This window comes from Nothobranchius furzeri, chromosome 5 (assembly GCF_043380555.1).
Source record: "Nothobranchius furzeri strain GRZ-AD chromosome 5, NfurGRZ-RIMD1, whole genome shotgun sequence".
NCBI lineage: Eukaryota > Metazoa > Chordata > Actinopteri > Cyprinodontiformes > Nothobranchiidae > Nothobranchius > Nothobranchius furzeri.
Genome location: NC_091745.1, coordinates 7,640,219 through 7,664,904, shown reverse-complemented (window position 1 = coordinate 7,664,904; position 24,686 = coordinate 7,640,219). Strand labels below are relative to the sequence as shown.

Genomic DNA, 24,686 nt, shown 5'->3' with positions numbered 1-24,686 from the left:
GAGAAAGGCAGAAGAGAGCGCTTTTCTCCAAGGGTATAGAATAGATCTTCTTGGGTATCACTGACTTGACTAGCAGGACCAGATGATGTACTCAAATGTAATATTTATGATGTAAAATTACTGCAGAAGGGCGTTTTCAGTTCTCAAACAAGATAAATAAAGATGGAAGTTAGTGTTTAAAGCATATTGTAACAAGTCCAACAACAGCTGCAGGAAAGGAGACAACACAGCATCGCTAGTTTGACTTCTTAGCTGGATTAGAGGATTATAAATATACATTTTCAGATATTGTTGAAGTTAGTAGGGTGCAGATTTAAAAGTATACGTTGTGTCATTTCTACAGCCACCTTTTCTCATAACATAGCTCGAGTCAGACTCAAGTTATTATTTTAATTTCTTCTGACTTGACTTGATAAAATCTATAAAGACTTATGACTTGACTCGGACTTGAACGCCAATGACTTGCGACTTGAATCGACTTGCATCTGTTGACTTGACGATGACTTGAGCATATTTGATATTTTAGCACAAATGTGGCATGACATGGACATAAATCATAAATCCTTCTTTGTTCTGGGTTTGATCTTGTTCTGCTGAATGCAGCAGCACTGTGTTTATAATCAGTTTCAGTTGCACTTCCTGCTTGTTTGAGCAAATAAATGAAGCTTGAAGAAGCTTTATTTCTGGAATTTGTTTATTATCATCGTCATTAAGTTGAAGTTGGACAGATGACTTTAATATGACTTGAAAATTCAAAGTTAGGGACTTGGACTTGACTTTGACTTCCACATCATTGACTTTGGACTCGACTTGGACTTGGCTGTCTTTGACTTGGACTTGCCTCGAGACTTGACTGGAAAGTATAAAGTAATGAAATTTCATGATTTGGTGCTTCCATCTGCTCCCTTTCATTCAAGCTGTATTGTGTTTATATGTAAATTGTTGATTTATTTGGTCTATTTCTTTAATGAAATGAAATAAATATGAGGACAGACTTGTGACTTACTTGTGACTTGCAAATCAGTGACTTGGTCACACCTCTGTAAAATCCACACATTTGCACTAAAATTCTCAATACATAAATTCCCAAATAAATATTGTAAAGTAAAAGTACTATTTCAGGCTAAAGTATTTAGCTAATCTGCTAATTCAGCCTGCCGAAGGACAGTGGTTGATCTAAATAAAGGTGGATGAGGAGGTGCTACCTAGAAGGTTTTTAGATGCTAAGGTCACATGTGTCATGTTTGATCATGGTCCAGTCACAGTTCTCCTTCCAGAGATTGATAAATAATCCTTGATTAACTCACAATCTTGTAAAAAAAAATAGGTCACAAACATCACTTTGCTTTAATTTTCATTAGATAACTATTTCATCAATAGTCTAAAATTAGCATAATGCTAAGCTTAAATATGGATGTATTAGATGCATGTTCACAGTCATATTCATATTTAGTTTTAAATATAACTTTATCCCACTTGTTTAGACGTTAAATACTCAGATATCTAACTTTTAGTTACTGCAATGCCCTTCTAACTGGTCTTCCAGCCTGTACTGTGAGACCTCTTCAAATGGTCCAGAACGCAGCGGCGCGTCTGGTCTTCAATCAGCCATAAAGAGCACACGTCACCCCTCTGTTCATTGAGCTCCACTGGCTACCGCGAGCAGCACGCATCAAATTCAAATAGCTAACACTAGCATACAAAGTCCGAGATGGTACGGCTCCCATCTACCTGAATCCTCTTGCAAAGGCTTACGTCTCGGCCCGGCCGCTCCGGTCATCACAGGATCGTCGGCTAGCAGTGCCTACACCACACTCAGGACAATCCAGACTCTTCTCATGCATCGTTCTACAAATGTGGAATGACCTTCCAAGTACTACCAGAACAGGGGCTTCCCTTTTAATTTTCAAGAAACTCCTGAAGACCCTGCTCTTCAGAGAGCATCTTCTAAACTAGCACCCTGCCTGCAGCCGTCCCCCCTCTCTACCGTCCACTCCTTGTTCCCTCCTCTCCATGATTGATGTCAAGTTGTTGTTATTGTTGTTGTTGTTAGCCTCAAGGGCAACATGCCGATTATCACTTGTAAGTCGCTTTGGACAAAAGCGTCTGCTAAATACATAAACATAAACATAAACATAATCTTTAACCACGACTTTAAACATCTGAATTAGATTTGAGATATTTGTCTTTAACATTCTAAGCTGAATGTGGTAAATTGTAGCTTCATGTATTACTGTATATTTGACACATCCCAAGTTTTTTTGGTTCCTACAAAGCTGAAACTAGGTTAAGTAACTGTAACATGAATTAAACATTCTCATTTATGAATGGCTTTTTCAGGTGCTACACTAACAGAGTAAGACTGATGGTTTGTTTTGAACAGGCATGAAACTGAATTAGCGTCCACTTGTGTTTATTATCTGGCTCTAAAAACCTGACATACTCTCTAAAGTCTCAACATATTTAAAATGAGCCAATGCATTCTTCATCTTGTACAGTTAACATCATGTCGATGTGGAAACATCGGCATGTCTGAGCGCAAACACTGAAGGACTCAGAATATCTGATGCTGTCCAAACTTCGTCTTGAAATATGACTAAATTTATTCTCGTTTCATACAAAATAAAGAATAAAAGAACTATTTTTTCTTTGTTGTGGGTCACGTGAACTTTTCCTGGTTAGTCTCAGTTGCCTGGAAACAAATTCGACTGAAACATGGATTTGGTCAGCGAAAAGGTGCTACCCTTTAGGATCATATTAGCATTCCTATGACCAGTAACACTAAAGTAATTCTAATCCTGCAGGATTTACATGCAAAAAATGTGTTTTTGTTTTATGGAATTGTGAAGAAAATTCCCAGACGATTCCTCAGGGTATCAAGTTTTAATATTCATACATAAATATGCTCATTTTCCTCTTAACAATCCCAGTGTTCGACTGTATTTAGCAGCATCAGCAGTTCCCCTGTGATGCTGCTGGCTGTGTTGGTTTTCAGTGTGGTCACCGCTTAGATAAATGACCGTATTAGAAAACATGGTGGGGTTATCTTTCAGCATCACTGTTTCCCTGAGCGCTCCAACAACGTCTGCCAGCTCTACCTTTGGATTCTGTGTGTGTGGGTGTGGGACTAAATTATGTATGATGGTGTCAAAGGAACTGTGACATTACATTATGAACACCTACAGGCCTGTTTCCACTCACCTGGTAAGAGTACTGCACATGTGGTTTCATACAATAGAAGGACATTTTTATAAAAGCTGTGGTCAAACACAGTACAAATGGCCTCCTTTTGTCTTCTGCTCATTTCTTACGTTACACCTTGTTTGAAAAAGTCACGAGACAGTAGTAAGAACCTAAAAATAAAGTCCCACAGTAAGAATCTGAACGCTTCTGCATGGTACTCTGGTAAATAAACATTGTTTCACATTGAATGTAATCATTATTATCGAGGTGAGCTATGTAAAACATAAAAAGGGAAAAAGCTGAAAAACTGCATACCTCTGCTCCCACCCACAGTCATGTTTTCCTTTCATTAAGTGCTTAATGTGCTTAAATGAACAAGCTGACCCTGAGTTTAGAAAGCATCACTGTTAAACTAATGAGATCTGTAGCCAATAAAGGTTTTATTCAAATAAAAGATCAGTAAGTCTGGTTAAATAGTCTGGCACATTCAACTAAAAAAAGGAAATTCCTTGGAAGACAGAATATCATCCCCTGCCTTTCAGGCTAACGTTTTAGCTACGATCTATGAACTATATGCATTATTTTACACACAATCTCATGTAATCTTTTAGTACTCAGCCTTGCTGATGACTCCCAGATACGACTTTATCACATATTAACTCAGTGTGTGTAAACCGTAAGACTTGTATCTATTGTTGGGTTTTCTACGGTTGATTAGCTGTTGCCATCTTGAATTGGATTGTCTAAAAAAAGGGATATTCTGCTAACAGACCAATAGTTGTCTTTAATAATTAATCCCAACGTTTTAAGCAAATCTTGTTTGGAGTGCGTTAAGAAAGATTTTTGGCTACTACTGCACATCTCCAAATCTTGGGTCAACGTGCGTAAAATTGACTGAGTCAGAACTATTTTTGTGTTTTTGGTTAGTTAGCTATGGTGGCCATCTTGAATTGAGCCGACTAGAGTTAGTTACTTGTATGTTTAATCACTGCTTTCTGAAAGTTTCATCATAAGTAATCCAGTGGTTTGTAACAGGGTTATTCAAATCTGGGCCTGGAGGGCTAGTATCCAGCACCTTTTGGTGGTTTCTCTGCTCCAACACACTAGATTCAGTAGTTGAATGATCTGTGCAAAAGCTCATCAGGCTCTGCAGAAGTCTGTTAATCAAGCAGTGTTGAAGCAGGTTTAAAACCAAAATGATACCGACCCTCAAGGTCCAGAATTGAATAGCTCTGGTTCATAAGATGTGTTGCTAAAGAGAATCATGGTTGAATTTATGGCGCAGTTTGAAACAAAGATCTTGTATGAGCAGTTAGTGCCACGAGTATGCGTTAGTGATGACTCTTAAGCCGTTTTTACAGGACCATAGCGTTTGCAAAACGGGATTTGCCACGGCTTCCTGGGGAGGATAAAGGTGGTTTATAAGATCAGACCGTGGCGGTAATGTGGCGCAATCGTGGCAATTTTATAAAAGACTAGGTGATGGTGGCATAAAGGGGGTATGGGGGCGGTCTCTGCGCTGCCGCAGACTTCCGTTCATCTGGGACATAACTTGCTTTTTATTGCGATTGAAGCCGTGATCGTTAAGTGTTTTTTAACAAGCAGCTCCTAAAGGTGTCTGTCCCCATCAGTCCCTGTGCAGTCTCTGGTGACCTGAGCTTCAGCTCTAACAGAGAGGCTCATGCAGCGCTGCGGCACTCCAGTTTGCCATCTAAGCTGACTTTGTTCAAAAAGCAAACCTTACCGCCTGTGTTTACTTTCATTTTCAATAAATTTGCCAGCCGAAGCTCAGCAATAACTCCCCACGTCATCATGACATCTGCCTCTGTTGCGCCAGGACGCACACGACAGACCATTACCGCAATATTACTACCAAGCGAGGCGGAACGAATGCCGCAAAATTCGCGCAACGCCATGCCGGCATGGCGTTTATAGACATATCATTGCGGTAATATTACGCCGATTTGCCGGCATGGTGTGTCTTATAAAACAGGCTTTAGTTACTCTTACTATGGGTGTAAATTTTATCGCAATACAACATTATATCGATTCAGTGGGTTATGACTCCACGTTTGCTGATATCTTAGATTCTGCCACAATACCACTGATTTGATGCAGGATCCACCGACCGATATTAAACAACACAACGAGTTTATATCCAACGATTTCTTCACTGGCTGTTTGCACACTGCTCGCCATGACGCTGCTAGCTTCTTCATTTGACAGGTTTGGTGGTGTGCAGGAACAAGTGGAAAATAGCATGACAGCAGAACTTGAACAAAATGAAGCATTATTCACAATAAAAGGACTTTTGATAAATGTTGATTTTTGCATTTTTGATTGATGACCATATCATTGATGTGTTGTAACACCCTGACACCAAATTTGAGTCCAAAATTCTTAAAGCCATACTGTACAACTTTTTCATATTTTTTAATAATTTTCTTGAGCCAGAATGTGCTAAAAATGACCCTTCACAAGGTTAATGAACTGTCACTCAGACCCCACCGCACCCTGCGTCCAGAATACCACAATTGCAACTTCAGACTAGCGGGCCGCCACTTGTTGGACTTGGAGCTGACATACCTGACGATGCAGTCTGCTTCCAGTTTGTTTTCTGCACGTTTTAGATCATGAACACAGCTGACCTGTCAAAATTAGTGATGAAGCCCTCCTGTAGACACTAATGAAGGATGGGGAGACATTTCAGCTGTTAGATTAAGGTGTTAATAAGATGAACGCACAGTGAGGAGATAAGTTTCACCTTCGTTTCGACCAGAGAGAATTATTAACGGACACAAGCGGGTGCTAAAAGCAAGCAAATGTGCCAAGTGTGCCTCTGGCCATTTTCGTGCTATGTCAATTTGCTGTGGCAGCCTTGTTCAATGGAGTTGATCCAAAGGACAACATCCCAGGATGACCTTTTGAAGCGGCTAGATGTCTGTTGACTGCAGGTCAGATGCTTTTGTGTATGGGAATTCTGATTTATAACCAGTTATTCAAAACAATAATAAAAATAACTAAATCTGTAGTATAGTGAGATGAAAGCAATGTTCCTGCATCATGGTTCCCTTTGTCAAGTTTAGTGTGTTTGTGAATAATTTCAAACAACTTCCTGTTTCCAGTCTGTGAACATAGAGATGCCCCTTTGTGCCACCAAAGCAACTCTCCCTTTAATTAAGCACAACATTAATAAAAGCAACAGTGGATTTACACAGCAGCAGGAGTCAAGCAGAGGGAGGGAGATGAAGCGGTGACAACCGTTGTGTTCATGCTTCAAAGACAAGGAGACAGGCCCAGCTATTACACTGTGGCCGAGGACGTGTCTGCCTCTTCCGTAGGAACGATCAGCAGAAGGCATTCTGGGAGCTCATTACAGCAGCCTCTGAGCTGGAGGAAGCGCTGCAGCGGCAAGGAACCAGTTCAGTGAGCTCAGCTTCAGTTGTGCTAACAGTCTTTTGGTGAGAGACACCTGGGTGTAAGCCAGCACGATAAACCCACAGCGACAGTCTGAGATTTGCATGGGCTTCTCCTCGCATCCCACAAGTGCTCATTTAAAAGTTGGTAAGGTGCAGAGGGTTGGAGCCACACGTGAGGCTCCAGGAAAACAGAGCATGACTTTATAACTGTTCAAATCTGCATAGTATGAAGCACAAAGTGTAATATGACTTCATTCAGCTTGTGTTTCATACTGTAACACAATTATGTTCAGTTACCAGCTGGTAGCTAAAGCTATTGTCAAGGTCTGCAGAATCTTGTTAGGAGGCTCGTTGTGTCATGTCTAATTATGTGTTCCCTGCTTCTCCCGGTTGGTGTTCCACCATTAGCCATGTCAAATCCATTCTGCCTGCCTCAGTTTCACCCCTCACTGAATTATTGTATCTGCCTGTGTGTCCTCTTGTTCTGCAGAGCCGCAGCCCACGACATTCCCAGTCCACCCAGTCTGGGCTTGCCGACCAGGCTGCCAAGCTTTCCTTTGCCTCCGCTGAGTCCCTGGAGACCATGTCAGAAGCAGACATTCCTCTAGGGTTCAACCGGATGAACCGATTCCGCCAGAGCCTGCCCCTGTCTCGCTCAGCCAGCCAGAACAAGCTACGGTCTCCAGGTAAAAGGTCCAAGCTGGTTCTGGTGGGCTGTGTCCCAGCAGGACGGGTAGACTGAAGGAAGATCTTACCCTTTACTTTGTCTTACTGCTGGTCACGTCTCAAAGTCTCAATATATTACCATAAACACCCAGTTTAGTTAGAAAAAAGGTGCATTTAATTATTTAAAACATGTTTGAATGTGCAGATGACTCAAAGTATTCATGTCCAGTCAAACCATGATTTAAAACTGAAGAACTTCAAGATGAGTTTATTATAATTACGAAGGAATAAACCCAAATAATATTGTTGCTATAGAATTAATTGGGCTGTAAAAGAGTTAATCACACAGGCTTGGGGTTATTGTTGTGTTCTTGTGCACAACTAGCACATATTTGCAGCCATGGGGTGTTTATTGTCTATACAGGGTTAGCTGGTGCAGGCTCATGAACACGTAGGTGGGCATTCTAAAACAGAACTACTGTCTTTAAACTAACCTTGTCTTTTTTCCATTCTTGTGTCTAAAACCTGTCTGCAGTAGCTGTTATATTTTCCTCAAGTTGTAATTCTTGTTTTTTCTTTGCCCTGTTTGTTTGTCCCATCATGTATGAAGATGAATTATCAGGTTAGTCAGGCACTGTACTCATCATTAAACACGAGTTGTGTTTTTTTAATGAAGTCAAGCTATTTTCATGGTATTTAACAGCTTTTGTCACTAGATTATTTATAGCGAGTAACATTTTTTTTCCTCAAACTTAGATGTCAGTCATCAGCTGGCTTCTAAAAGTGATTCTTTAGTCAAGACGTTTCATTATAAAAGCCTTTATTCAGATCTTTTATACAAGGAGGCACAAAATGTGGCTGAATGTTGTGTTTCCTAATTAATTTTTTCGTCTTTTAAACGGCGTCTGACTCAACCGCCTCTCCTGTCTGTTAGGCGTGCTGTTCCTGCAGTATGGAGATGAGACACGTCGGGTTCACATCACCCACGAGCTGAGCAGCATGGACACGTTGCACGCTCTCATCGTGCACATGTTCCCTCAGAAGTTGACAGCGGGTATGCTAAAGTCTCCCAACACGGCGATTTTGATCAAAGACGAGGCCCGAAATGTCTTTTATGAGCTGGAGGACATCCGGGACATTCAGGACCGCAGCATCATCAAGATTTACCGCAAAGAGCCCATTTATGCGTCTTACCCCGCTACCGCACACCTGGCTAACGGAGACCTGAGGGTGAGCAGAGGGGAGCAGGGGTGAAAAGGCCAAACTGGGTTACTCTTATCTGAACTCCTGCACGTTTTTGATTTTTCAAAACTAGAAATCTGTAAAAGCTGCTGCACAAGTAGATGATTTGTGAGCCTTTTTTGACAAAGATTTTGTGTCTTTTTTTAGCAGTAGTAACTTTGCACTCTACATCAGGCACTGGGGTTAGTAATGTAACAGCTTTTCCCTCTGGAAATTTATTTTTCATCTTCCATTAGGCCATCTGTTGCTGTGCAGACGGCAGAGAACCATTTTCCTCAGGAAAATGAGCATATTTTAACAGTTGAAGCTATTTCTGCTTCAGTAAAGATCAAGGAACCCTGAGGGAGATGTATTTTTTTAATTATTTGATACAAACCTTGCTTACCATCTGCATTATTCACACAAAACTGGGAATACAACTGCTGTTAACCATGCAAGACAAGCAGTGAAAAATGTTTGTGTGTGTGTGTGAGTTTAAGCATGCACACATTCATGTTCATTGCATTGTGTTAGAGGGAAAAAGCGTAACTGACACAGTTACGTTTCGATTAATGACAGAAAATAATTGGGTCCGTTTGTCCCGAGGATGGAAAACTAATGATCTGCCATTGTTGGCGGTGTGTTCAAAAATAAATGAAAAGATGAGAAAGGAGAGGGATGAGATAAGAACCAAATCTTGTCATGTGTCAAAGAAAACCTTGGGTTTTAGCTCCTGGAGGCTCAATAAATAAGGAGCATTTCTACCTGAGTTATTTCATAACAAGACTAAAACCAGAAAAGGCAGGTTAAGGACTGATCTTCTACACAGACAACCAGAGGAAATAAGACTTCCTTGATGGTGAGCATGGATTTTTTTTTCTCTGTTAAGGTTAGATGATTCATTTTATCTGATCATAGCTTTATTGTACAATATTCATCCAAATTATTTGTGCACTATTTGCCCAAATAACGAACAGAAAAGATGCACTTTATTTTTTACAGTCTACAATTTGCAAATAGACATATAATTTGTGATTTGAAGGGTTCATCTGCTTCTATTTGCACCTGCAGGTTGTAACCACCTGCTCTGCAGGTGCAAATAGAAGCAGAAACGCACACGAGAAACACTGTACGTTCATTGCTAGGTCTCCATGGTAACGCCTATCTTCTCTTGTTCCTTCCAGAGAGAAATGGTGTATTCCTCTCATGAATCCTCCCCAACACGCCGCCTTAACACCCTCCCATCCTCCACAACCTCAGCATCCTCTGGCTCTCCGTCCCGCTCACGCCTCTCCTACAGCGGGGGTCGCCCTCCTTCCCTCTCCGGGAACCATCCCCAACACGAGCAGCCCAGACATCCACACCATCACGCAGCTGGCCACGGTGTCAACGCCGGTCTGTCTCCTTCACCCAGTGCCATCCTGGAGCGCCGTGATGTCAAGCCTGACGAGGAAGTTTCTGCTAAGAAGTTGGCTCTAATGAAAAGTGAGGGGCTGTACGCAGACCCTTACAGCCTGATGAACGAGGGCCGTCTCAGCATTGCCTCCACCCAGTCGTTGGCCACCATTGGTGACCCCTTCAGCTACCCTGTTACCACCGGGCTGTACCGTCGCGGCTCTGTTCGCTCCCTCAGCACCTACTCAGCTGCTGCTCTCCAGGGAGACCTGGACGATGCGTTTTATAAGCCCGGCGGTTCACTCTACGCTGACACATACTCCTCCGCCACCCTGGGGATGGGTTTTCGCATGCCGCCTTCATCTCCACAAAAAATCCCAGACATGCAGCTGAGGGACAGGGATTCTTACTCCAGTTCACCAAGGCCTTCACCTGTCAGGCAGAGTTTCCGCAAAGACTCTGCTTCTTCCTCCGTGTTTGTGGAGAGTCCAAAGTCCAGGCCCAGCTCCGGCTCAGAGCCCTTGTGCCTCACAGGTGTACCAGGAGATGGAAGCAGGGGTGGCTTTGGTTCTTTATCTGGACAAGATGCAGAAACCAGTAGGTCAGTATGACTATTTAAATGACTATTTAGAGCCCTGAAGAAGAACGTCCCAACACCTACCAACATAGACAGAGTCATTTTTAAGAATTCTGCACTTATGTTTTGTTTTTATTCAAACTGAACAAAGTTTTTAGTGACCAAACAAGCTAATTTCCTGTAGTAGTAGTAAATTGACTGTAGCAAAAACACACAAATAGGTCAATTTCACAAGGTTTAAAAGAAATAAGGTGATAAAAAGCAGTGCTAAAAACTTACATAGAGACTAAAACCCTAAAGATTCCACATTTCAGAATAAAACTTGACAGAACTCCGTGCAAGGTTTTTCAGAGTAAGGATTATGCTGTTTTTAGACTCCATTAACCTACACATACAACTGTACACGAGATCCTCCAGTGCAGCATCACTCGTGGGCACGCACTCACAAAAATTAGATTTGCACTGCACCATCTCGGCAATATAAGCATTAAGCTCACTTCATCTTTGTACGCAACAGAGAGTTTACGCATGCTGCATTGTTGGTGCTTCTATAGATAGGCAGTGTGCATACATAGTGTGATTTAAAACTTCAGCTTTCACCAATACAGAGCACATACCAAACATCAGCATGTTAGCATGTGCATACAATAAGGCAGCGCCATCTGTAAATGTCCACATCATCAGTGAGATCAGCAGATATGCAGTGTCCAAAGTACCTCGCCACAGTACACACATTCAGAACACCCAATGAAAAGAAGTCAGAAAATTCCAGTTCACTGTCCCTCTTTGATCTACAATTAGAAGATTGTAATCTGAACCGTATTGGGAGAAGACCCTCAGTAACCATTGAAGGCTAGCATGGACAGAAGATCACTAAATCATCTACAGGTGCTGGCCAGTAAATTAGAATATCATCAAAAGGTTGAAAATATTTCAGTAATTCCATTCAAAACGTGAAACTTGTACATTATATTCATGCAATGCACACAGACCAATGTATTTCCGATGTTTATTACGTTTAATTTTGATATTTATAGGTGACAACCAATGAAAACATCAAATCTGGTATCTCAGAAAATTAGAATATTCTAAAGGCCAATGAAAAAATGTTTGTTTCTCTAATGTTGGCCAACTGAAAAGAATGAACATGAAAAGAATGTGCATGTATAGCACTCAATACTTAGTCGGGGCTCCTTTTGCCTCAATAACTGCAGTAATGCGGCGTGGCATGGACTCGATCAGTCTGTGGCACTGCTCAGGTGTTATGAGAGCCCAGGTTGCTCTGATAGTCGTCTTCAGCTCCTCTGCATTGTTGGGTCTAGCGTATTGCATCCTCCGCTTCACAATACCCCATAGATTTTCTATGGGGTTAAGGTCAGGCGAGTTTGCTGGCCAATCAAGGACAGGGATACCATGGTCCTTGAACCAGGTGCTGGTGGTTTTGGCACTGTGTGCAGGTGCCAAGTCCTGTTGAAAGGTGAAGTCTGCATCCCCATAAAGTTGGTCAGCAGCAGGAAGCATGAAGTGCTCTAAAACTTCCTGGTAGACGGCTGCATTGACCCTGGACCTCAGGAAACAGAGTGGGCCAACACCGGCAGATGACATGGCACCCCACACCATCACTGACGGTGGAAACTTTACACTGGACCTCATGCAACGTGGATTCTGTGCTTCTCCGCTCTTCCTCCAGACTCTGGGTCCTTGATTTCCAAAGGAAATGCAGAACTTGCTTTCATCAGAAAACATAACTTTGGACCACTCAGCATCAGTCCAGTCCTTTTTGTCCTTGGCCCAGGCGAGACGCTTCTTGCGCTGTTTCTTGTTCAAGAGTGGCTTGACACACGGAATGCGACACCTGAATCCCATGTCTTTCATGAGTCTCCTCGTGGTGGTTCTTGAAGTGCTGACTCCAGCTGCAGTCCACTCTTTGTGGATCTCCCCCACATTTTTGAATGGGTTTGTCGTCACAATTCTCTGCAGGGTGCGGTTATCCCTAGAGCTTGTACACTTTTTTCTACCACATTTTTTCCGTCCCTTCGCCTGTCTGTTAATGTGCTTGGACACAGAGCTCTGCGAACAGCCAGCTTCTTTAGCAATCACCTTTTGTGTCTTGCCCTCCTTGTGCAAGGTGTCAATGATTGTCTTTTGGACAGCTGTTAAGTCAGAAGTCTTCCCCATGATTGTGGTGCCTTCAAAACAAGACTGAGGGACCTTTTAAAGGCCTTTGCAGGTGTTTTGAGTAAATCAGCTGATTAGAGTGGCAGCAGGTGTCTTCTATATTCAGCCTTTTCAGAATATTCTAATTTTTTGAGATACCAAATTTGGAGTTTTCATTAGTTGTCACTTATGAATATCAAATTTAAATGTAATGAACATTGGAAATACATTGGTCTGTGTGCATTGCATGAATATAATGTACAAGTTTCACGTTTTGAATGGAATTACTGAAATATTTTCAACCTTTTGATGATATTCTAATTTACTGGCCAGCACCTGTATGTAGATCAAGTGGTTGATTACAGTCTCAGCGATCCTGCTCCACAGTCACTTGACAGAACATCCATGTAGACGTTAAACGGAAGAAGAGACACAACGTTTCCTTGTCTGACCCCGTTGTCGACGCTAAAACAAACAGAAAATCAGCAGACAGTGAAAACGTGGAATTGTGCAGTTTTGTGTGAATGAAGTCGTTTAGATCTTTCAAAGTTCTTCTGCAGGTGGAGATGGCATCAACAACAAATATCTGATGTAGCTGTTTGAAAGGCCTCAGTTTAGATAAATGGTGGTTAATTCAGACCTGAAATATGAGCTAACAGCCACTTTGAGTGGGCCCTGTAGCAACAATAATAATTTATACTTTATTGATCCCCTTGGCAAAAGGATTTCACATTTGGCTCATCACTGAGGAGCAGTAGGCTGTGGTTTGTACTGCGCCCGGGGGACAGCTTCAGTGTTCAGTATCTTGCCCGTGGAATGGTTCCTACAGGGAAAAAAAACACATGACATTGTCAAATTCAGGAGTCTGATTCAAAGGATTCAGCCAACACAGAGAATGGAAGAAAAAATAAAGTTTATTTACTGCAGAAAGACAAGATTCTTGACATGGCCTGAATGGATTTGCAGGATTTTAAAAAGCAGACTTGACTTGGTGGAAGTACATGACTTGGTAACTTGACTGAACTTGATATGGCTTGAATAAATTGACTAGAAATGACTTCAGCTTGATTTGACTTGACTTACTTGGCTTGACCTGCTGTGACTGGACATCTGTGAGCTTCATGAATGACGTAGCTGATCTGGCACTGGAGCTGCGGCTGCTGGGAGCTTAAAACATGGCGGAATCTGGTGAACATGGCTGATTAGGTGTAGAAAGGCATGGAAACAGTCCAGGAACTAAAGTCATGACAGAAATAGAAAAAGCAAAGCAGTTTAAATGTGAAAATATAGTTAAGCATGAACTGCTATGACATCATTTAAAGACCATTTAGTGGTGGATGGCTGCTTATACTGAGTGAGGATCCTCTGGAGGTTGCTTCCTGTTAAAAGGGAGTTTTCCTCTCCACTGTCGCTGCATGCTTGCTTAGTATGAGGATTGCTGTAAAGTTTCTGACACTAGTCAGTGACTTGATGCAACCTGCTGGGTTCCTTATACAGGAAACTTTTTACTGATTGGCTTAATGAACTGATCTGTACTGGTATGTTTACTATGTGACGAGCCTTGAGACTACTCCTGTTGTGATTTAGCGCTTTATAAATGAACTGAATGAAATAGAATTTAATTTTAAGACCTTTTTGTGTCACCGTGCTGATTTGCTGTTTTTTTCTGATCAGTGTTAATCTGGTTTTCCAAACCGAGGTTGTTTATACTTCTATGGAAAATTCCACTTCAAAACACCTGAACTGTCTTTTTTTTGTACCCATTATTGAAGTGTGTTATTTTGTGCAGGTTTAATAGCTTTATGATCTGTGTTTTCATGTTTTCAGGGACCATCGCCTGGAGCGTATGGAGGCCATGGAGAAGCAAATAGCCAGCCTGACCGGCCTTGTCCAGAGTGTGCTGACCAGAGCACCAGACAGCGACAGCACGTAAGACCCTTTATTGTACCCCATTAGTCTCCCAGAAGTCACAAATACTGCTTTAGCTTCAACACATAGGCAGCGGTATCGACAGCAACAGCAGCAGCCCATTATCAGATCCATTATCAGCTGCATAGCTGTGAAGTGCTGCACTACCTTGAGTGAGGACAAGATGAGTAGAAACCACTAAACATCCGCTGCAGGCGACAGTGCTATTGATCTGCTGTCTGATTCACTGTGTAAGAGTTTGATGTCCTCACATTCGCCATGTCCAGCCATCCTCCCTCATGTACATAACAGGGCTTGATTAGGATAACGTGATTGTCAGCAGTCTTCTAGTATCTCCTAGTGCTGCTATTGGCATTAGCACTGTAATTGGCTTGCCCTGTGGCCGTTGATCCTCAGATGCGGCCTGCTTCGTCTCTGCATGATGGCGGGCTGCCCTCCAGACCAAGGGACGGACTTTTCACGGCCATTGCCTTTCTCTTCCAGCGAGAAGACCGAAACTAACAGTGACGGCTCCGCCACTGGAAGTGAGTAAGATGAGTAATTGAGACCCGTGTACTGAAGTGTCACTAACACTTTTGTTCCTGTTCTCATCCCTGGGCAGTTTGGAAACATTTTAACTGTTTTGTGCTCCCACTAACATTGCTCTTAAACCTGTACATGCTGTGGTGATCGAGGCCTCCAGAGAAGGAGGACAGCATGGGAATCAAGGAGGATACCAGTCTGTGAGCTGCTTGTTGCTGCAGTCATTTTATTCTGTTTGCAGTGAAATGAAAATAAACACATTTATAAAGTGACACCTGCAGCCTAAACACACATTTAATCTTTCTGCAGGTGACTTAGTTTCACATAAATAAAAACTTTCTAAGGGGGGTGGGGGGGGGGGGGGTTGGTTCACAGTAAAACATTCTTTTTGAAATATGATCGGTCACTCTTCTGAGCTCATGCTGAAGCCCCTACTTTGATTGAACTAGTCACAGAAAGCCACTCTCTTCTACATCACAGGGAACATTATTATTCATTAGTCACGTCACCTTGGCTGGCGGCGGAAAACTGTGTTGATTTAACGTCCAGGGAAGAGCAGGGCCCATCTCGGCTAGTGGAAGCTGCCCGTTAGCATTACCAACTCCAGAACACGGTGGTGTTTATGGAGGTAAAACATCAGCATTGCATTTTTTTACCCAAGAAAGAAGAGCAAACAAAGACAGTGGAAGAGTTGTGTTGCTGTTAGCCAATCAGAGGTGAGATGTTCTAATAGCGTGCATACTGATGGTAAATGGCCTGTATTTGATAAAGCGCCTTCCAGAGTCATGGAACCCCCCAAGGCACTTTACAACACAATCAGTCATTCACCCATTCACACACACATTCACACACTGGTGGGGATGAGCTACCATGTAGCCACAGCTGCCCTGGGGCGCAATGGCAGAGGCGAGGCTGCCGAGCACTGGCGCCACCTCTCCCTCCGACCACCACCAGCGGGCAATTTCCTGAGCATAAACACAGGGTAGGGGAATGAAGCTGTCAGGAATATAAAAATATTTCTTCTAAAATCATCTTCTTTGAAGATGTGGAGAGGAATAAAATAAACAAGCAAATCAGCAGAATTGTAACTCTCTAAATATGAGAAGATAAAACAGACAGCTTTGAGGCAGTTTTATCCATTTATTCAATTTGTCTGTTTTCTCTTTAGTGTATGGTTTTAATGTTTGGGTTTCTAGTATTTTTCAGCAAATCACATTTGAAAAGGTTGGTTTTTGTACTCCTGTAGCCCAGATCAAACATCATCTCCATCGTCAGATCTTTATGGGATCAGATTGTGTAACCACATCATCCCTGCAGTCACTTTCTCAGCTGTAATCTAGAGAAATGTTTCCCATGACCTCCTCTCTTCTCTGAACATGACTTTTTAAGCCCCCCCCCCCCCCCCCCCCCCACACACACACACACACACACACACACACACACACACTTGTTGCTTTACACCATATGTATTTCTTGGTAACTTGCTCACTCTCTCTTCCAGCTGGATGGCCGAAGAAGAAAGGTAGTTGACATCTCCTCCTTTTTGAGTCCTTGTTATTTTTTCCTGTCAGACATTTCCCGTCCCTCTCTGCCCTCTGTATGGGTGTTGCTGGGTAGCTGGCAGTGTTTTTATCTGGCCCTCTTCCTCCTGACTGATTTCCCAGAGATCGGACTCCTCTCCCTCTTGTCTCTAAATCTGGACTGTCCACTTGTGTTTCCTGGGAATTTTCACGTGTTCTCTTTTTTTTCCCACACACACTGGACTTTTGGAGTGTGTGTGTTCAAATAAACGATGAACTAATGACCATATTCACAGAACCAGATAAAAGAGCATTTGGTATTGCTGTTTCACACCTAAATACCTAAAAATGAATCCAGTTTTTAAGAGTTATGTGAATATGGAGCTTTTTGTTGCCTTTTCTCACTGGATTGTCATTTATGTGCTGTTTATTTCTTTGGGCATATTTTCCAAGAGTGTACTCGTTATTGTTCTAATTGTGTCTCGATCGTCACCGGAGCACAGCCCAACAAAATCATTCTTATGTTTCCAAATGACCAGCGATGTCTTGCTTTGTGATCGGCAGCAAACACACCGTCAGCACCTCTAGCTCTGATGCCTCCCCCTCCGTCTAACACAACGCCCGTGAATGGCGTAGGGCGCCTGCAGATCAAGCTCCATTTACACGGTCTGCAGCAAAATGCCATGGATCTACGCAAACAGCTCACTCAGCTACGCAAGATGCAGGTATCAACAATAGCAAAATCCTCTTATTTCCTTTAATGGTTTTTTCTGTTTAGTTGCAAACATTTGCATCCATTTTCACCATTGGTGGCTTTTATCTCACAATCAGCTTTGATTCTGAAACCTTTCCATGTTATACTAAACCATTATTTAATGTTTTTGCTCGTCATTTGTTATTTTGAATCTGTCTCAGCTTATTTTTACAGCAAACAACTGTTGGCATTTGTGAATGCAGCTTTAAGCGCCTGCTTACATCTGTAATGAGATTACTGCTGCATACTCTATCTGAGTCAGCATCTCCACCTGTTTCCGGTCTCTTCTTATAAAATGCATGTTGTTAACATAAATGCCTTTAGTTCTCACTCTTGCAGAAAGGAAAACACATGAAAACCTTTTTCTCTCCTATTTTAACACTAGTCAGTCCAAGAGATAAGTCTCAATTCTTAGTGAAAACCGTATACTGCTGCTGGAAATTAGATTGGATGAGGTCTTTTAGAGAAAAAAGAGAGCGCATTTTGATTATTCAGTTCTCTGCATGACATGGAGACTAGATGACTAGATTTGGTGTGGAACCACTGGCAAAACAAATCAGAGCCGGGCCAGGGGCTGAGCAATCGACCAGGCCCTTTAAACCAAACAGTAAAGATTATGATAACATAATTTTAGCAGTGGTGGCCCATGGATTTTGGGTCCTTCAGTGCTGGTTTGCCATCCTAATATGACGTTACAATAGCGTTTTAGCAGAATCCCAATGTTCTAGGGTCTGTGTTGCCCCCCCCTCCCCCCACCTAGCGGAAATTCTTGATATGACCAATTTTGAGCACTTCCAGTCATTTGTTGGTCAAAATTTCCAAGATTTCGGATAAAATAATGTGTCCGTCCTCACTCCTCAGACATCAGCCGTCCACAGGCCACCCACCGCCACCCCTCCCGATACGACTCGTGCTCCACAAGGGGCCACATTTTGCATCACCACTGCTGCACGTACAGCTCCTTCATTCCAGGCGCAGCAGACGAAAAAAAATTCATTTCCTGTGGCCATGGAGGCCAAGGCTGAGTCGCCTCTGGCTGAGACAAACAAGCTGGTATCGTGGTTGCATGGCCTCTTGTAATGATGATCAGCTTCTCTTAAATAGTCTGTCTTGAAAATGAAAACTGAAATAATCCCTGAGACCACATTTATTTCTGCTTCGCCACCTATCTGTTGACAAGTGATGATGATGTTGGTGGACGGCTGGTGATGAGTTTTACCCATAATACACTTGGAGATGGTTTTGGAGATCCACTGGTAAATTAGCAGATTATAAAGATACATGTGAAAGTAAAAATAAAGGCTGTCATGCAGCACGACCTTTTATTCAATATTTTACACCTACTGCATCAATATAATTAGTCGGTCTTGTGAAATGTTTAGCTATCATGACTCAATCCTTACTGGGGCAACCCATAAGAGCCCTAAATAAATCTACATGAGAGGATTGTTTTTAAGAATGAAGTCATTCTCCTCTGAACACAAGTTATGGAAGTGCTTTTCCTGCATACTTGGTTTGGGTTCCCTTTCATCTGCCTCATTGCAGGGGCGGGTCCCTCCCAAGCACGTGCCGGGGGCCCGCTGTCCACTTATGCAAATATCAGGAAATAATAATGAGTAATGCTAACGTCTAGTTCCTGAAACAAAAGTGCTATTGAAAAAGCTTTGTTCCCCCAGAGAGTAACTCTAGTAGTTATGCTAGAGACTACCGCAAATGTGTTGAGAAAACAAGTGAACTTGGTCTTTAAGCCCGTCTAACATTTACCAGAAAGCATCCCGATGATTTCCTAGTGGAAATATTCCTTAGACTTCCATGACAAACCAGAAACCTTTAGATGGTGTGTGTCCCATTACATCTTGAGTGAAGCAAACTGTACTTCACGAGGATCATGCCAGCAGTCAAACATGGTGGTGGTGGTGTGATGGTTAGGGGCTGACATGCTACTTCAAGACCTGGACCACTGACTGTAATTGTTGATCATTAATTATGTTCTCCACCAGGATATGTTTGACCTTTGACCTTAATCAGTCCAGTCATGATGGAAAAGCAGCCAGTGTTGCAGAATCTCTAAAGGTGAATACCAAAACCTCTCAACAATGAAGTGGCAGTCTTTGCCACCAGTGGTGTCACAACCAGGAAGTTTAACATAAAGTCAGGTTTGTTGGATAGATTTTCCGCTAAAAACTAAAGCTGCACTTCATATTTACACAGGATGTCTTGGTCAGGTATTAAAATCTGTTTGCTGATCTGACAAGAAATCAAAAACAGGAAAAGAAATACCTTTTGACAGCCCTGCAGCTTTCCTGGGAGGGCAAGATGATGACCGTGCATAATTCACAGTTCAATGAACAGCTCAGTTTTATAAACTTTTCACTGATGAAATAAAAAAAAGTAAGTTGAGTTGATTATGCTGAGAAATGCAGCTTGACAGTTCAAGCGAAAATGAAGTGACATTATCGGGATCAGTGTGAATGAGCTTTACTGCATTCCTCATATTTTATTGTTAGCACACCTGCAGACTGCTTTATCAGCAAGTCACCATAATAATGAGACCACGTCACCGTGAGTTCTGTTTAGGTCACAGGTTAACACAAAGGTGTAGAAAACACAAACACAACTCTACACACGATGCAAGGACAGAGGTTTCAATGTTGTATCATTGTGCCACATAACAGATTGAGTATACTGAATATCAAAGAAATAGAAAAATTACATCTTAATTTTTGCTGCATAGTTACAGATGGTTGGTGGATGCAGATGCAGCGATTAGTTGAAAGTCTGTATGTATTTTAAGCATGAGTGATTCAAGTGGTGCCATGACTGCTGCAGGGAAATGGGAGAGGAGTATTGTGTTGCAGTGGAGTGGAGTTTCTTGCAGAGGAAACGGCGTGTGATGAGAGCAGGAGGTGATGAACTTGTTATTTATTTTCTAACATTCACAAGAGTTTCTCAAAATGAGTAGGCATTGGGATGAAGGACCAAACAGCCACACAGGACCTTCCCAGAGAAGACGGCTTTAGCGTTTACAAGCCTGCGTGCCCGAAAATGACCTCTACATCTCAGTTTTTATTGTTGCCCTTGGCGATAGCCTTCTGCTTCAATTTTACATGTGGTTTATGAATTATAGAGAGAGGCAAGGTTAGGGTGAAACAGTCAACTGACTGAGACGGGGAAGACTATTTCTGAGTTCAAAGCAAACAATATTTTAATGCTTTTTTAATATTCCGACTTAAACCGTAGTCCTAAACCTGCAGCCCTGCAGCAGGCGGGACTCCTTAGCAGGCAGGGGTAACGTGATTCTGTTGTCTTGCTCGAACAGAAGTCTGCTAAATTATTAATTTTTCTTACTTAGCAGGTGATTTCAGCCCAGGGGGTTGTGTTACATGCAGCAGGCCTGTTGAATGATCCATTCACACACACCAACAGTGAGCTCTGTTCACACTCACCGCTTCTGCCATGAACATCTTTTCTTTTCCTCCGAGCTTCCCAGCCAGTTGTTCGGACTTGTATTTAACACACTTACACATTTAGTAAACACACTTAGCGTCACTCTCAAGGATCGTCTGTATATCACTTTCTGTAAATCCTTGAAGCTTAAATCGTTTGAAGCCTCGGCAGGCTCCTATCTGCTGATCATACATTTTCAGTTTGCAGTTGCAAAAATTACAGCTTCAATCAGGTGTTAACTCTTCATGTATTGGAGTTGAATAACTTCAGTGTTCCTGTGGTCTTGTCTCTGAATGTGTGTGCGTGCATGCGTGTAAATGTGTGTGTGTGTTTGTGTGTGTGTGTGTGTGTGTGTGTGTGTGTGTGTGTGTGTGTGTGTGTGTGTGTGTGTGTGTGTGTGTGTGTGTGTGTGTGTGTGTGTGTGTGTGTGTGTGTGTGTGTGTGTGTGTGTGTGTGTGTGTGTGTGCAGGTTGAGAACCAGGATTCAGTGAGAACTTTACTGAAATGCACAGAGGCAGAGTTGAACATTCGTGTGGCAGATGCCCTGAGGAAGCAGGAGGATCCTCTGCAGAGACAGCGCCTCCTTGTGGAGGAGGAAAGACTCAAGTACCTTAATGAGGAGGAACTGATCATCCAGCAGCTCCAGTCAGTATAAAACTATCAATAAATCTGTTGTTTTATTGGTAATAATTAAGAATTATTTATAGTCATGTAAGGATGTGTGAACCTCTACGGCTACTACGTAAGACTTTAGGTGATTTTCCATCCTTTCAAGGAGAATCTTGCACATTAGTTTTAGCACATCCGAGCTGTGTCAGCTATAATGAAAGTTCATGTCTCTTTTACAATTAGATGACTCGCTGGGTAACTTAGTGATGGAAAGAACGTGTAGCTGTAATTAAGCCTGGCACTGAGCAAGATGCTCATTAAGATCTGAGACACGTGGCTGTATGGCAACTAATTAAAGCCAGAGCAAAAGTGAGAGCTGAGAGCTACCTTGAGATTTAATAGTCAGATAACTCGGCTCAGCCTCGTTTGTGAAGGCATAGATTGTGCTGGTGATTCTTGATGTTTCTGTTTGGGACAGGAGAGCTCCTGGATCTCACTCTGACAAGAATTATTTCTGAATAATGGGTTGAACTCTTAGATTATCTTTTCTAATGGATGTTTGTTTTCCTGCCCGCCGACTTCAGGGCTGGCGGTTATTTTTGTTGTCATGCTTTTATTCATGTAACCTGAGGCGGTCTGTTTGACATAAATCTGACCAGACTCGCCGTGCACTCAACATAACAGCTCTCCAACTCTATATTTGCATGGACTTTGAGTTCTTGGAAACATATTACTTGGACGTTGGCTGCAAACGTGTTTTTAACCACAGTTTTTTGCAGAAAATCTAACAAATGCTTGCTCCTCCAGTTCAGCTGTTCAGAACTTTTGTTCTAGCTAACTGACTGAGACTGTTCATTGGCAGATGATTAACTGAAACTTGAACATTTATTTCTTCAAATTCAGTACAATTTAAGGGATCCCTGGTGCTCAGCCTTCTGCTTGTTCCATCTCAGTGACCTGGAGAAGTCGGTGGAGGAGATCCAGAAGGACACGTCTGTCAACCACAAGCTGGTGACGGTGCAGGAGCTGGAGGAGAAGGCTAATGTTCTGCGAAAGCTGGGAGAAACACTCACAGAGCTGAAAAGTGAGTCATGCCAGCACATCTCACATTCTGGGCACGACGCTACACGGAAAACAGTCGTTTACTCCGGTGGACAGTTTATTATCCACTAATTACTCACCCAGGCACTGATTATCTGTTAGTCACCCACAGTTGGTCTGAAGCGTTTAATCGCCCTCACATCGCTCGTTGTCTAAATGAACTCGCTGACCATTTGGAGTCATTTAAAGGTGTTGTGCTCAGTTGCAACAAAAGGTTTTGTTATCCTGGACAAATGAGTGTTTATGCAGAAACATGGTGGGTCACTCACTCCTCTGCTGTCTCCTGCAGATCAGTTCCCAAGCCTTCAGAGTAAGATGCGGGTGGTGCTGCGGGTGGAGGTGGAAGCAGTCAAATTCCTTAAAGAAGAACCACACAGACTGGACGCCTTGTTAAAACGCTGCAAGACTATAACTGACACCCTCAATACGATGCGCAGGTATGAGCCGGCTCTCACACAGGCTGGGAAACTTTTAAATGGCAGAGAAATACATTTAGCATTAGTTGATATTAAATACTAGAAATCTACAAGGATGTGAATTTCAAAACAGTTCCTCCTTTTTCTTCTGTTTTTGCTTGATTGTCACAAATTTCTGTTTGGCAAACAAATTTCAGGATCAGACAAAATTCAGTTTTTAAATCAATTCGATGAAAAAGGATCAAATTTATTGACTCTTAAACTGAAATAATATCTGAATATAAGTCTCTCACCTCGTATTTACTGTCACCCACATTGGAGGGTTTCCAATAGGTCAAAATTTAAGGTCAGACATTCTGATAGTACTTATCTACAGTATTTCTGACAGTATGTATCTATAAAAATTCTGATAATATTAATCTATTTCTGAAAGTATTTCTATATAGTATTTCTGAAAGTATTTATCTACAGTATTTCTGACAGTAGTTTTCTATAGTAATCCTGACAGTATTTGTCTATAATATTTCTGATAGTATTTATCTACAGTATTTCTGACAGTATGTATCTATAAAAATTCTGATAATATTAATTTATTTCTGAAAGTATTTCTATATAGCATTTCTGAAAGTATTCATCTATAGAATGTCTGACAGTAGTTATCTATAGTAATTCTGACAGTATTTATAATATTTCTGTTAGTATTTATCTCTTTCTGATAGTATTTATCTATATTTTTTCCGACAGTATTTATCTATAGTATTCCTGATAGTATTTATCTATAGTATTTCTGACAGTATTTATCTATAATATTTCCGAAATAATATTCCAGCCTCCCTGGAAAGGTCTACTCCAAGGTACTGGAGAGGAGGGTCCGATTGATAGTTGAGTCTCAGATAGAGGAGGAGCAACGTGGTTTTCGTCCTGGTCGTGGAACTGTGGACCAGCTCTATACCCTTGCAAGGGTGATGGAGGGGGCATGGGAGTTTGCCCAACCAGTCCACATGTGTTTTGTGGATCTGGAGAAGGCTTATGACCGTGTCCCCATGGGCACCCTGTGGGGGACACTCCAGGAGTGTGGGGTGGGTGGCTTTCTGTTAAGGGCCATTCAGTCCCTTTACCAGAGGAGCGTGAGTTTGGTCCGCATAGCCGGTAGTAAGTCAGACCTGTTCCCGGTGAGGGTTGGACTCCGCCGACAAAATTTCTAGGTGCAGCCGTGGTGTGGAGAGTGTCGAGTTTGTTTTCTTTGTTTTAAGACAATCAACATAAAACAAAGCTGGAGCCTGAGGACAGTGTATCCAAAATAGTACAAGTACAACATCACTATTAATAAATCACCTGAAGTGTACTTGAACATTTGATAAACTAAAAAACATTCCTTAGTGATTCAAAGAGCTTACAGATCACATGGCTAGATCAGTTTCATGCAGCATGTAAAGTATATTTGACTCATTTTACCTAACATATTTTAGCTTTCACCAGCACATCAATATCAAGTCACATCCTGAGTTGCAGCCAACTTCAGGTGGAGCCTGAGGACAGTGTATCTAAAATAGTTCTACCACAACATCACTATTAATCAAAGCACCTGAAGTATATTTTAAAATTTGAAATAGAAAAAAATAAAATTCCTCTGTTTAATTTCACTCTACATTGTAAAGTATGAAAATAACGTTTACACAACCATCTCATGGGCCGGGTTTAACCCGTTTGCGGGCCGGATTCGGCCCGCGGGCCGTATGTTTGACACCCCTGATTTAAACGTATCCTCAT

General features: G+C 42.1%; 1 protein-coding gene across 14 annotated transcripts in view; it reads left to right on the top strand.

Moving 5' to 3' along the window:
- srcin1a (SRC kinase signaling inhibitor 1a) overlaps positions 1-24,686 on the top strand; it is a 164,827-nt gene that overhangs the window by 119,765 nt on the left and 20,376 nt on the right. For 11 of the 14 annotated variants that reach the window (XM_054740184.2, XM_054740186.2, XM_070551372.1 and 8 more), the window contains 10 exons: positions 7,093-7,288; positions 8,203-8,498; positions 9,674-10,485; positions 14,446-14,547; positions 14,944-15,071; positions 16,571-16,591; positions 17,154-17,314; positions 21,260-21,435; positions 22,353-22,483; positions 22,790-22,937. In XM_054740184.2, coding sequence (XP_054596159.2) covers positions 7,093-7,288; positions 8,203-8,498; positions 9,674-10,485; positions 14,446-14,547; positions 14,944-15,071; positions 16,571-16,591; positions 17,154-17,314; positions 21,260-21,435; positions 22,353-22,483; positions 22,790-22,937 — 2,171 coding nt within the window. The remainder of the gene's footprint in view (positions 1-7,092; positions 7,289-8,202; positions 8,499-9,673; positions 10,486-14,445; positions 14,548-14,943; positions 15,072-16,570; positions 16,592-17,153; positions 17,315-21,259; positions 21,436-22,352; positions 22,484-22,789; positions 22,938-24,686) is intronic. The other 3 variants (XM_054740187.2, XM_054740188.2, XM_070551370.1) reach the window with 3 other exon arrangements.